Raw genomic sequence first — 14,324 nt, 5'->3', positions numbered from 1 at the left:
ATGCGCAGAACATTTAAAAATGAAAAAAAAAACATGCTACACCGACCGGGGAATCAGTGTGCAGGTGTGGCAGGCCTGGGTCACTGCCGGTTCCAACAACCCAGGCTGGCAGACCACTACTGGTTTGGCCAAACCGGTAGGAGCCTGCCTCTGAACATACCTCATCGATAGCATTTCTACAGTTCTACAAATACCCAAACTAAGAGTTTGGAGTCAGGACCCTGGTGGAAGATACAGTGCTATTTTTTGTAGGCAAGATAGCTCGGAGGGACAGGTCCAGTTCAGTTTTATTTCCTCTTTTCTCAACCCAACTTCTCTTCCATGAAATTTATCCCTTCCTAGCCATTAACTCAGCATGGCTGAGCAAATGATTTCTTAGCAAGTGGCTGTTCTCTCACAGATGGTTGTCAACATATTGCCAAGTTATATAAGCCATCTTCCTTCTGCTAATATGTACACCTGCCCTACCAGTTTCTCTGAAAAGATTTGTTCTTTGGCATCTTCTATTCAAATCAGTTCCCACGCAATGTTGAGGAAATTGAGATAAGCAAAGAAAAGGAAAGCCAAGAGTGCTAGAAATGAAGATAAAAGGTTGGCAGGGAGTCTATGTAAAGGTTGTACCAACAGTCTATATAAAGGGGGGGAAGCATGCTTTCACCGTTGGCTTCCAATATTGTGCCACATCAAGGAGGACCTGGCGTAAAAGAAAGGACAAACACAGATTCCTAGCCCAAAATGTTCCTCTTCACTATTATCCTGTATGTGTTCTGCACCAATGTGGCTTCCATTTCTTCAGGAACATGCTGTAAGTTTTTCAAATCGCTCTTCCTCTTCGATCAGCCTTCCTTCCTTGCAAAGGACTTTGATACAGGAATTGGGTATATCTAGTTCAATGAAAAGAAGAACTATGGGTGATATTATAGCAGTCTTTCGATATCTAAGGGGCTGCCACAAACAAGAAAGGGCTAACCTATTCTCCAAAGCACCTGAGGGCAGGACAAGAAGCAATGGATGGAAGTTAATCAAGGAGAGAACCAATCTAGAACTAAGAAGAAATTTCCTGACAATTAGAACAAGTAATCAGTGGAATGACTTGCCTCCAGAACTTGTAGGTTCTCTGAAGAAATTGGACAACTATTTGTCTGAAATGGTACAGGATTTCCTGTTTGAGCAGGGGGTTGGACTAGAAGACCTCCAAGGTCCCTCCCAACTCTGTTATTCTGTTATTTTGAAAATAAGTGCTTCATTTGCAATATTGTACTATGCAAAGCACCTCTTTAACAGCCCTAGAAGCATAATATTTGTGTACTGTGTGGATTATTGATGCATAAAGCATTTATGTCAGACTAACTTTACTTCATGGAAATAGTTCTGAAGAAAAAGGTAATTAAAATGTAATATTGCATAAAGCCCAATCTGTCATTATTTCTAATCTCTAGTTGATCTTAGTTCAGTGTTTCTCAACCTTGGCCACTTGAAGATGTCTGGACTTCAACTCCCAGAATTCCCCAGCCAGCAAATGCATTTGCTGGCTGGGGAATTCTGGGAGTTGAAGTCCAGACATCTTCAAGTGGCCAAGGTTGAGAAACACTGATCTTAGTTTCTATGAAAATAATGGGCCTTAAACTTGTGCGCATTTTCCTGCATTGACTTCAGTGAGATTTCAGAACAAGAGAGTACATTCCATTGAGTTAACTAGGCCTAAGCCCTACATGAGGATACTGTACATAGGACGACAATTTTAGCCTGGATTCAATGCCTTGGTTGGAGTTTATGCAAATTCATAGCTGAGGGTGAAGCTCAGGTAATTCTGGATAGTCTCAATCTGAATAATAGAAACGTATAAAAGTAAGAAAAGTAGTGATAAACACAGCGATACTGTATATTCCATTTGAAGTTATCCTTGTTGTAATAACAGAACTCCCTAGTGGGCAAAAACTTTTTGATGAACAAAAAAGGAGGAAGAGCCCCATCCACAACCCAATGCAGGGGAAAAAATGTAATACAGGGAGTCCTTGAATTACAACAGTGCAGTTAGTGACTGTCTGAAGTTACAATGGCAGTGGAAAAAGTGACTTATTACCATTTTCACACTTCTGACTGTTTGCAACATCCCCATGGTCATGTGTTCAAAATTAAGGTGCTTGGCAATTGACTCATCCTTATGACGATTGCAGTGTCGCGGGGGTCATGTGATCACCTTTTGCGACCTTCTGACAAGCAAAGTCAAGAGAAAGCCAGATTCACTTAACAACCATGTTACCAGCAATAGCAATAGTACTTAGACTCATATACCGCTTTACAGTGTTTTTACAGCCCTCTCTAAGCAGTTTACAGAGTCAGCATAATTGCCCCTCAACAATCTGATTCCTCATTTTACCCACTTGGGAAGGATGGAAGGCTGAGTCAACCTTGAGCTGGTGAGATTTGAACTGCTGAACTGCAGCTGGTAGTCAGCTGAAGTAGCCTGCAGTACTGCACTCTAACCACTGTGCCACCTCGGCGCTTAACAACTGCAGTGATTCACTTAACAACTGGAGCCAGAAAGCTGTAAACTGGAACAATATTTACTTAAGAAATGTTTTGCTTAGCAACAGAGATTTTGGGCCCAATTGTAGTCATAAGTCAAGGACTACTTGTAGATACAATTTCTGAGGCTGAATTATAATTCTGTGGACAAGCTACATGAGAGTTGTCTAGGATCAAATGCTGTTCTTGATAAACCTCTGGCTGTCTTGATTCTAGCTGTCCCGAATGATCAGCAAGGGCTGGTTAGAGGCATCCAGACTCAACTGGAAAAGTGGGGCGGTATGCAGGGCAAACCTGATCCAAGTATCCTGATTGCTTTGAACTTGGCTGAGGATCCCAACCTGAGTGTGATAATGCATTTGGTGCAGCAGATCAAAGAAACAGCTGGAACAGGTAGGATGCTTGAAATGAGAAACGTTTACATAAGCCACTTCTTCTGAACCAGTTCAGTTCTTTAATTTGTTCCATTTTGTAAAGAGGGAAACATAGAAATAGTTTTTCAGTGGCCACTTTTAATAACCGGCTAACTTATTAAAAGCTAATCTGATCACGAAAAATACCATGAAGGTTTGTGATTTTGTTTTTACTAGTACGTCCTAGTTTTAACCGCAATATATCTCCCCAAATTAAATAAAATGAAATGTCCTATTCTATTTCAATAATTGCCTGTAAGCTTTTTCTTGGTAGCAAATGACCACTAAATGGCAAAGTTTTCATTGTGATCATATGTACACGCTGGCAAAAGTTCATCTGCTAAATATTTCCCTGTTACCATTTGTCACAAGGAATCAGAACAATTTTGGAAACAGGCCAAAGCAACTTTGTTTTTACTGTTGATCACCTGTATTAAAAGAATCTTGCCAGACTGTATTCCTTTGGGAACCAGTTGGTAAGGCTTCAGGAGGCTGATTTATGATGTTTCCTCCTGGGGTGTTACTCCAGGCCGGTGCCCCTTTTTACTCTCACTTCTCTTTTAGCTGGTGATTCCTCCATGGTCACATAACCATCAAAGTAGCTATTTAAATATAGGATATAATAGGAAGCATGTATGTATGTATATATGTATGTTTGTATATATGTATGTATGATATGGCTCAGTGGCTAAGACACTGAGCTTGTCAATCAGAAGGTCGGCAGTTCAGCGGTTTGAATCCCTAGTGCCACATTATGGAGTGAGCTCCCATTACTTGTCCCACATTCTGCCAACCCAGCAGTTTGAAAGCATGTAAAAATGCAAGTAGAAAAATAGGAACCACCTTTGGCAGGAAGGTAACAGCATTCTGTGCGCCTTCAGGTTTAGTCATGCCGGCCACATGACCACGGAGACGTCTTTGGATAGCGCTGGTTCTCCTGAAAAGGAGATGAGCACCGCCCCCTAGAGTTGGGAACAAGTAGCAGATATGTGCAATGGGAACCTTTACCTTTTGTACCCTAAACCTACTCTGGATCATCATTCCCCACTCATGTGGAATACATTTGTGGATCAATGTTAACTGAATACTATCCTCAGAATTTCTTTCTCTCATATTTAAAATAAATTTCCAAACAACACACAGTGTCCTGGGTGGCATAAGTACAACTGATTTATTTATAGTCCTCTCAGAAGTTTCATTAAGTCTAAAGAAACCTGCTGTCCTGTAAGTGATATTAAATTGCAGCTAAAAATCCCCTCCACAGACCAAAACAGTAGGGTCCAATTATGCTAAAAAAGAAATTACGAACCTCATCGCAAAAACAAAACAATTTTGATTAAAAGGCTTAGAAGCATTTTTTCCTGGAGCTGAAATTATATTAACCACTGTGAGTCTGTACTAATTCAGCCACGTCTGTGTCTAGACTTCTACAGATTGCAGTATGATGCATCTGACACCAGCAACTCCAGTCCGTGAAACCTTACATTATCATTGGTTTGTCTTTAAAATATCAACCACATGCTTCTGCAATGTATGCAAGGAAAAAAGAGAAAGGGGGGGGGGTTCCAGTTATATGATTCCAATTTTAAAGCAGTTCTCCCAAATGTTTTGGGCTGCAGTCTAGACTTCCAGCCAGGATGGGATAGGGTTCTTAATTGCTTTTGAAGCATTGCTTACTCAGTCTTTGTCCTCTCTTATCCCTTCTTGCAGAGATGACCTCTGGCAAAGTGGCTCTTTATGTCCTAGCTCTTCGGTCCTCCTGCCAGAATCCTGCCGATGTCAGCACGCCAGAAAAACATGTCAACCTGGTCCAAGTCCTTGAAGAGAAAACAAAGGAAGAGATTAAGCATATACGTAAGGAGACAAATGGGCATTAGATTCCTTCCTTTCACTCTGATAACAAAAGGGATGATTAATGCATGGATCCAACTGTCTGTGTTCCTTCCCCACCACTGGCTTTCAAGGATGGTACCTGGTTGAATTGAAATGTCCCTCTATTTTAGGAATCTTATCTATGCAACTCAGATAGCTCCAAGCAGTTCCAGGATCAACACCAAGTTACCACTCAACTGTCTATCCCTGGATACAAATAATCAATTTTATAATTATTCTCTTAGTCAGTCTGGCAATTACGCTACCTGTTCTTTGTCCCAATTATGAGCAACATATTCTATTCTGCATTTGAAAGACTAATGCAAGCTTAATTGCTTACAAACATTCTTAAACCCTTAGTTAGGGCACATTTTCATCCAGTTTCCACATACAATATCTCACAATTTCTATTTATTCTGATCTCCATGCACACTTATTCTTCAGAACTAAATTTTCTAATTAAAATGTACTTTTATAACAGCTGCAAAATTGATCTACAATTCTGATGATCATAGATCATGGCTTTGTAATATGTATACTGCATTCCATTCATTCATTCATTCATTCATTCATTCATTCATTCATTCATTCATTCATAGCATTTCTCTAGCCACTCAGCATGTACCAAATTCTGGGCAGCTCACCATTCAAAAATAAAACAGCATCAATACAATAAAAACATTAAAACCAAAAGAACCAGGACCACAGCTAAACTTTCTCATGCAGCACATCATATGTCTCAGCCAATCAACACTGTACATAAAACCTACTGAAAACAGGAAAATCTTTGCAAGTTCTCTGAAAGGTAATGTTGCACTAATGTACTTGTGGGGAAGATTTGTCTTAGTTCATATAACATGCTCTGTGCTAGAAAGAGTAGAATTCATAAAGTACAAAATGTTGTTTAGCAATTTGATATCTGTATCTTTGTATCCTGAGTTTCCAACAATATATCTCACAGGCACTTTTCACAAAGTCAGTATTGTGGGGTAGTATTATAAATTATGCCTAGGAGAGGTTTATAGCCCTTTTGAGATATTCTCCCTATCCCTATTGGGAGAGATTATAAACTCTCTTGCAGAAGGGGAATGGAACTTCATTTTCTGCCCATTCTCATCATTTCCCCAGTATTTAAACCTAACTTGCCTTCCAACTTAGAGGGGAAAATCTGCAGCTACAAACCCAATCTTTCCCCATACACAAGCACCTGGACATCTTCCAGGTGAGTAGACTTCAGTTTTGATGCCAGCTGGGGAATTCTGCAATTGATTTCTACAGATCTGGAAAATGCTAGTTGATAAAAGGTTATTTTTCGTGATTTAGAATCCTGCACCATTATGGTTATCAATTCCATGGAGATCCCACTGAATTATAGCTAGTTTGTGATTTCAGATCTCTCCTCCTCCAATAACTACTGTTTAGAATGAGTTTTCCATTTCTGTCTCATTTTGAACTCAACCTCCAAATAGTAACAAGCTGAAGGTAGATGTCTTCTGTGACTACACAGGAAGTAACTGCTAAACATGCTTACTTTTCAGGTACCACTGGGACTCCCAAGACAACCTACTACCAATTTGCTCTAGATACTTTGGCTCTGTGTGTAGAAAAAAGTCCAGAACTTGAAAGGGCTGCCACCACCCTGGCCAAGGCAGTCTTGGCTAATCGTTTCCAATTCAATGGTCATTATTCTGTAGGTAAGATATTGCTTCATAGAGACACCAACACATATATGATTTTGAATATGATTTTAAATTACCTTTTTATTCTGAGCTTCAAAGGCTTCAAGATAGACCTCTTAATAATACCCTTTAATGATCCTGGGAAATAGGCTGCACTGAGAGATGACGAGTGGGACCCCAGGGATCTTCATGATGAACAAGTGATTGATAAACTTGCAATCCATCATCCATTGCATCATCCACAATGACAATTTGTAATAAGCAGCCTTTTTCAATTTGGCCTGCTTCTTTCAATATCTGCTATTGTCCAGTATTTAAATCAAAGAGATCCCCGACTCTTCCTAGATTGGCAAATACTCCTCACTTTCTTTTCACTGCTCAATCCCTTGTTGATGTAATTCACAGATACTGGTGCTGTAGCAAGTCTGGCACTGTTCTGTTTCTATGAAGGAAGGATCTCGTCTCAGCAAAGCAAACTTGTAGGAGCTATACAAGAAGCCTTGGCCCTGGCCACAAAGAATATCCTTAATGAACAGCAGGCTAATGGCCTCCTTGGAAATATCTATAGCACTGGCCTTGCAATGCAGGTACATCTGATCTTTTATTTGGGAGGGATGAAAATCCAGGGGGATGTGGTGTCTCAGTGGCTAAGATGCTGAGCTTGTTGATCAGAAAGGTCAGCAGTTTGGTAGTTTGAATCCCTAGTGCCGCCTAACAGAGTGAGCTCCCATTACTTGTCCCAGCTTCTGCCAACCTAGTAGTTTGAAAGCATATAAAAATGCAAGTAGAAAAATAGGAACCACCTTTGGTGGGAAGGTAACAGCATTCCGTGCACCTTCGGTGTTTAGCCATGCCAGCCACATGACCACGGAGACGTCTTTGGACAGTGCTGGCTCTTCGGCTTTGCTACCGAGATGAGCACCACCCGCTAGAGTTAGCAACGACTAACACATATGTGTGAGGGGAACCTTTACCTTTAAAATCTAGCAATCTGGTCTTTATCCCTTTGAATCTTACTAATCATCTCTCTTTCTTCTCTCTCTCTCCTCTTGCTAATTTCCAGGCTCTCAGTGTTACTTCTGAGTTCTACTCTGCTAATGCATGGAACTGCCCAAAGACCTTGAAAGAAGTGCTGAGTAAGATCACCCAGAAAGCCTTTAGCATTCCAGCTGCTGCTTCTCAGATCCTGCCTTCCCTGGTGGGCAAAACGTATTTGGATGTGAGGGGTCTCACTTGCAGCTCCGAAACTGGTAAGGCAGCTTCTTAGCAAAAAGAAACTCCTCTGACACCTCCCTTGTTCTCTGAAGGAGAAAAAAATAGAGAAATGGAGGCACAGCTTAATGAGGCCTGCGTTGTAGATCCACCTTTCCTCACCACCATATTTCCATAACACACAAAAGTACAGTTTTGCAGTTATTTGCTATGCTGGAATTTCTGGACCTCATAACAGCTATATTGGAAGAAAGGAAATGATGGAGGTGGAGGAAACAGTGCCATTTCCAGGTAATATTTATTTCATCTGGGTGCATTTCGGATATTTCCCTGAAGGGTGCCAGAATCAGATAAGGTAAATAAGGACAAGCACTTTTTAGCCTTACTTTCAAAATGTATTTATTTGATGTGCCCAAAGATTGAAAGAGGCACGATGGGAACACTCTAAAGCCATTGGAAGGCATGGGGCACAATTTTCAGCATTTTTAATTCAAATCTATTTTTATTCAAAATGAATGTTATGCTATCACAGGCTTAAATCACTAATTAGTGGCTTGTGTCCATATTTAGAAAGAATTACAGAACCCTCCACTAAATTATGCCACCAAAACCAAACAGATTTTCATCTAATTTGAATGCTTTTTGGAGCCACAAAACAAAGGTGATGAGGTAGGTGTGCAATGGATTGCCTAGCCTGTAACAATCCAATTTATTCAGTGTTGTTGATCTGCAGCTCCTACTCAATTGCTCAGGGGTGTCAAACTCAAGGCCTGGGGCCTAGATCCGGCCCACAGGGTGCTTAGATCTGGCACTCGGGGCCACCTGGAAACAGTGAAGGACTAGCCCGTGGTACCCCTGCCAGCAAAAATGGAGTTCGGGAGGGCCCCATGCGACCCTCGTGAGCTCTGGTTTTCCTGGCAGAGAGTTGTAGGAGGGGTTGCAGGAGGCTCAGGAGCCAATTTTTGCTTGCAGAGCACTCAGGCCACCACAGGCTCCCCAACATGAGTGGCATCGAGCTGGCCATGCCCCCCTGGTCACACACACCCACCCCCACCCATCCTGAGGTCAAACACAACCCTGTTGCGGCCCTCAATGAAATCAGGTTTGACACCCCTGCAATAGCTCATCCATAATGATGAAATAGTGGTGTCTTTAGCATCACTCTTGTCATACTGGCCAGGACTGGTTCTGGAGTTGTTGTACAGTGATTCTGGAAAGTTGTACAACGGGAGAGCTGTACACCATTGCTGTTATACCAGATGCAAGGGAAAAATGGATAATGTAGATATAGAGCTCTGGTATAACAACCATATTTTAATTCTGCCTATGGATCTACTTTCACTGCACCAAGAAAGAGCAATCTTTAAATTTCTTACCAAGTCTAGCTCATATCCCTGACTCTTCTAAATCTCAGCTGCGAAAATCTAGAAACGGCCATAGGATATTAAGGTGTAATAAGTTATTTCACCTGCCTTCTCTTCTCCTTCATTTGTAATAACAGTGCATTATAAAGTAATCAATAAGCTAATAGGACCTTACTTCGAGTATTCCATAACTGTGAAGTACCAAAGGGTTCTGTGCTGCTCGCTGTCTTGAAAGCCGCTCAACAACTTAATGCAAGTGAATTCAGGTAAATAGACTCCTGGTAGATTCATTATGAATTCTGTCTCTGAACTTTTAAAGGGGGGGGGGGCATTCAGCCCAGGATGTGAAGTGTTTCTTATTTTCACTTCAAGAAACCTTAAACATTCATCAGTATTTTAAACTGTTTTTGGGTTGGAGGCTGGATGCATTTTCAATATTTGATTTCTATGAACTATTTTCCCCTATAACATTCTTGATCTTTTCTGGTTCTTTCATTTTTTTTCTTGTCCATATATAAAATACTCCTTAAATTACCGTGATATAATTCACCATTTTCTTATTCATCCTTCCTTCCTGCTACATTTTTAATGAATTTGGCACCTTGCAGCTTTGAAACAAAGGAGACCTCTTGGGGCCTCATGATCACCTCTATCAATGGCCTCCGAGGCAGCACCAATGAAAAGACCTACTGGCAGTTCCTCAGTGGCAAAACATCCCTTAAACAAGGTACATTTTCTTGGGAAGAAGGAAAGTGCTGAAAGATACAACATAGTTCCTCCAGATACCTGCAGGCTTTATCACACATCTTAAATATGATTAACTTGTTAGTGAATGTGCAGCTATAGAATAGTAATAACAACAATAACACAACAACAATAATTAAGTACAGCAAAAACCACTGGGACCATCAGATTGAGAAGGTTTTAGAGAATGAGAAAGTCAAGATCTTGTGGGATTTCAGAATTCAGACTGACAGGCACCTGGCCTACACACACCTGACATAACAATAATTGAAAAGAAAAAAAATATGGTTCATTGACATTGCAATACCTGGTGATGCACGAATTGAAGATAAGCAGCAAGAAAAAATAATAAAATACCGGGACTTGCAAATTGAAGTTGAGCGACTGTGGAAAAAGAAATCGAGTGTTGTCCCAATTGTAATTGGAGCCCTTGGAGCAATACCTAAAGGGCTACCTTGCTATTTGGAAATTCTAAATTTATTGGACTTGAACATTCTGACTCTACAAAAAACCACCCTACTTGGAAGAATTTATATCCTCTGACGTTACCTTAACAGTTCCTAGGTCCTGGGTTAGGACTCGAGCTGTTGAGCTACCAACCAGCCCCAAAGGTTGAGGTTGAGGTTTATTCGATTTATATGCCGCCCTTCTCCCAAGGACTCAGGGCGGCGTACAACATTAAAAGAAACACATACTACAAAAGTTAAGAAGAATTAAATAGGATATCCCCAAACCCAATTAAAATTAACAATGACACATTTTTTAAAAGAATTAAAATTAAAATTAACAATAATCAATACTTTGATTTGTTTTGTTCAGGCCAGGTTGGCTTGCTGGAAAAGCCAACTTTTAGGGCGTGTTGGAAGGACCGGAGGTCGGGGATTGTACGAAGCTCCAGGGGCAGCTCATTCCAGAGGGAAGGCGTTCCCACAGAGAAGGCTCTCCCCCAGGAGGTCACCAGTCAACACTGTCTGGCCGACGGCACCCTGAGGAGGCCAACTCTGTGGGATCACACTGAGTTTGAGTTTGAGTTTTATTAGAATTTGTAGGCCACCCTTTTCCCTAAGGGGACTCAGGGCGGCTCACATAAAACTGGGAAGGGGGAACACAAACATCAAGATGGAAGACATGTAATAAAATGGTAGGCAACATACATCCCACACTGGACGGTGGGAGGCTACCAGTGGCAATAGGTGGTCTCGCAGGTGCCCTGGGCCTAAGCCATGGAGCGCAAAGTCTGTGAATCTCACCAATCTAACATAATAATAATAATAATAATAATAATAATAATAATAATGTCACCGAAAATCAGATGGTCAAGATCTTGTGGATTTCCGTATTCAAACGGACAAAATACTGGCACATAATACACCAGACATCACACTGGTTGAGAAAATAAGGTCACAATCATAGACATCGCAATACCAGGTGATAGCAGGGTCGCCGAGAAGGAACATGAAAAAATAGCAAAATACCAGGACTTAAAAATCGAAATTCAACGACTATGGCATAAACCAGCAGTGGTAATTCCAGTGGTAATTGGCACACTGGGTGCTATTCCAAAAGCACTGGAATTACATTTGAAACAGTTAAAAATTGACAAAATCACCATCAGTCAAATGCAAAAAGCCGCACTGCTTGGATCTGCACGCATATTATGAAAATACGTTACGACTTCCTAGGCCCCTGGGTGGGGCCCGACTAGTAACCAATGCCAAATCCGGCGAAACAACTGGCCGCTGTGATACAATTGAATAATAATAATAATAGCAGCAATCGTAATAATAGCAATAATAGCAATAATAGCAATAATAGCAATAATAGCAATAATAGCAATAATAGCAATAATAGCAATAATAGCAATAATAGCAATAATAGCAATAATAGCAATAATAAAAAAGAACACCAAAATAATATATTTGTTTCTGTTCAAATGGCAAAGTCTTCAAGTTGAGCTCAACTCCTCATGATTTCACTCATATATCTAGGTAATTTCTGAGTGCAACCCTGATATTATGTGTCACTGACTTTTCCTGAAATAAGCTTTCAACTTCCCTACACTATAATGCTGGCATGACCTAGCAATATCCTATCCAGAGAATAATTAGCTTTGACTCTATTTAGCGTTTGACCCCAGACAAGATTGCCAAGTGCTGCAATTAACTGAGAACCTATTCAAATGCACAATTCCCAAAGGGCAAGAGGAAACACAATATATAGATTTTACTTATTTACCAAAGTGACTGATATGCAAGTGAAGAAAAATCAAGATTGTTAATCAGTTCGACACACGGGCTAGGAAGACAGTTACATCTGCAAGGGCATTAATCAAATGAAGTTAGGGCTGAAATGTAGTCCCAGAAAAAGACTGGGCAAAAGATCAAGATGAAGAAGAGGTTGAGGAGTACAACAGCAAAATGAAGATTCAGTGGAAACAGAGGGACAGAACCTTAAAGAATGAGTAAACTGGTATTCTAATGAATGGGTGCCCAACATTATCCAGTGATGTTCAGTTATTGATATGCATAAAGCTGACACAAATATATACAGTATAGAACATAGTTGTCCAATCTTTAGCTTGTCTGGGCTGCATTGAATGAAGAGAAATTGTCTTGAACCACATATAATGCATATAATATAGTTAATGTATATAATAACAAGCTTCCTTTATTTTTATAATTTTTATTATCCTGTGCATTTGTATTACTACTGTCCAAGGCCACATGCAACACGTGGGCAGTCTGTTGGACATGCCTGGTGTAGTGGATAGGATTATGCAGTGCTTTGGATTTGATTCTAAAAAAATGCTTCAGTGCACTTGAAGTGTGAATATATCCCAAAGGTGCTTTTTTTCAAGAGGCAACTGGACTTCCTTGTTTTTCTTTGAAGATGTTTTGCTTCTCATCCAAGAAGCTTCTTCAGCTCTGATTGGATGGTGGGGAATGGAAGGATTTGTATTCCTTGCAGATGGCTGGTCATTTAAATTTTTCTAGACAGTTGTTGAGGTCACTTGGAGGTTTATCTGCCCTCAGGGTCACCTGAGTAGTGCAAATGGGTGGGGAGCCTTCTTGGAACTGCTGAAAGAACTGTTGTGGATTGGAGATAGATGATGTCATATCCCTCTCCCTCTGTTGAGAAAGGGCTATTCAATTTTGACATAAATGGCCTCTTTGACCCCTCTTTCAACCAGTGGTCCTCTCTGTCCAAAATGAGGATGTAGCTGTCTTCAAAAGAATGGCCTTTGTCTTTTAAATGCAGATGGATTGCTAACTTTTCTCCTGATGGGTTTGTTCTCCTATGATGTGCCATGTGTTTCATAAACCTCCAAGTGGCCTCAATGACTCTCTAAAATATTGCAAATGACCAGCTGTCAGCAAGGAATATAAACTGTTCCATTCCCCACCATCCAGTCAGTTGAAAAAGTTGGATGAGAAGCAAAACATCTTCAAAGAAAAAGAAGAAATTTTAGTTGCCTCTTGAAACAAAGCACTTTTGCGACAATCATGATCTGGATAACTGAGAATCCCCATGAACAAGTGTGAATACAGTACTTGCTTCCTATTCTTTAAAGCAACTGTCTTTTGGAGCTTATATAGCAGCTTTTGCATCCTTGCGGGTGAGGGCATGGAGCAAATAAAAATGTGCTTCATGACTCAAATACTACAACTTATGCATTTGTATCAGGAAGCAACTATGACAGGGCAGGGTTGTATTGTGATATTACTGCATTCATACTATTTTTCATCATCATGACTGGCTGTGGTCAGGTATGCAAGGCAGCTTAGTATCTGCATATCTAATGTAATACTAGTTTTCAAACCTCTACACATATTAAGATTTATAATATATCTAATGTAGAGAGTATGATTTACTTTTCAACATCATGTTTTTATCTTTGCAGGGTTGGCAGCTACAAACTGAAAGATAATGAAGAAATTGTGGCTATGTTCAGTAGATATTGAATTATCACCTATAATATAAGATAGGAGAAACATTCAAGTCTGCTTTGTATCAGAGGATCTCCTTTTCAGACAAAAAATGTGGCAAGATGACAATAAAAATGTTCATTTGATCCGTTCAATGTATTGTATGTTTCAAAATGAATTAATAACTGAATGCCAACAAAAGCACTTTATTATAAGACATTATATATTGAAATACTGACAAAGGGACTGACAATTTTATTACATGTTTCCAGCATATATTCAGCATAGAGAGAAAAAGATGAGCATGCAAGAGAGAGAGAGAGAGAGAGAGAGGGGAGGGAGGGAGGGAGGGAGGGAGGGAGGGAGGAGAGGAGAGAGATTTACTTCTACAAACTGAAACGTATCAAAAACGTATCAAAACTGAAACGTATCAAAAGTGATCTCTAGGCTGGAATACTGCAATGTGCTCTACATGGGGCTGCCCTTGAAGAGCATCCGACGACTTCAGCTAGTCCAGAACGCGTGCCCGCGCGAGTGATCATGGGCGCACCACGGTTCGCCCATATAACACCGATCCTCCGTGAG

The 14,324-nt window shown here is 40.4% G+C and overlaps 1 protein-coding gene across 1 annotated transcript; it reads left to right on the top strand.

Annotated features, from left to right (window-relative positions):
* Positions 1–735: 735 nt before the first annotated feature.
* LOC116505170 (cobalamin binding intrinsic factor-like) lies at positions 736–13,734 on the top strand. Its single transcript, XM_032212431.1, is given in 10 exon segments — positions 736–805; positions 2,746–2,922; positions 4,653–4,796; positions 6,353–6,508; positions 6,899–7,080; positions 7,557–7,743; positions 9,201–9,266; positions 9,269–9,335; positions 9,678–9,796; positions 13,715–13,734. Coding segments are annotated over 10 exon segments (1,188 nt in total).
* The last annotated feature ends 590 nt before the right edge of the window (positions 13,735–14,324 follow it).

This window comes from Thamnophis elegans, chromosome 1, assembly GCF_009769535.1.
Source record: "Thamnophis elegans isolate rThaEle1 chromosome 1, rThaEle1.pri, whole genome shotgun sequence".
NCBI classification, from domain to species: domain Eukaryota; kingdom Metazoa; phylum Chordata; class Lepidosauria; order Squamata; family Colubridae; genus Thamnophis; species Thamnophis elegans.
The sequence above is the reverse complement of the archived record's forward strand: the minus strand, read 5'-3'. Positions and strand labels throughout refer to the sequence as shown.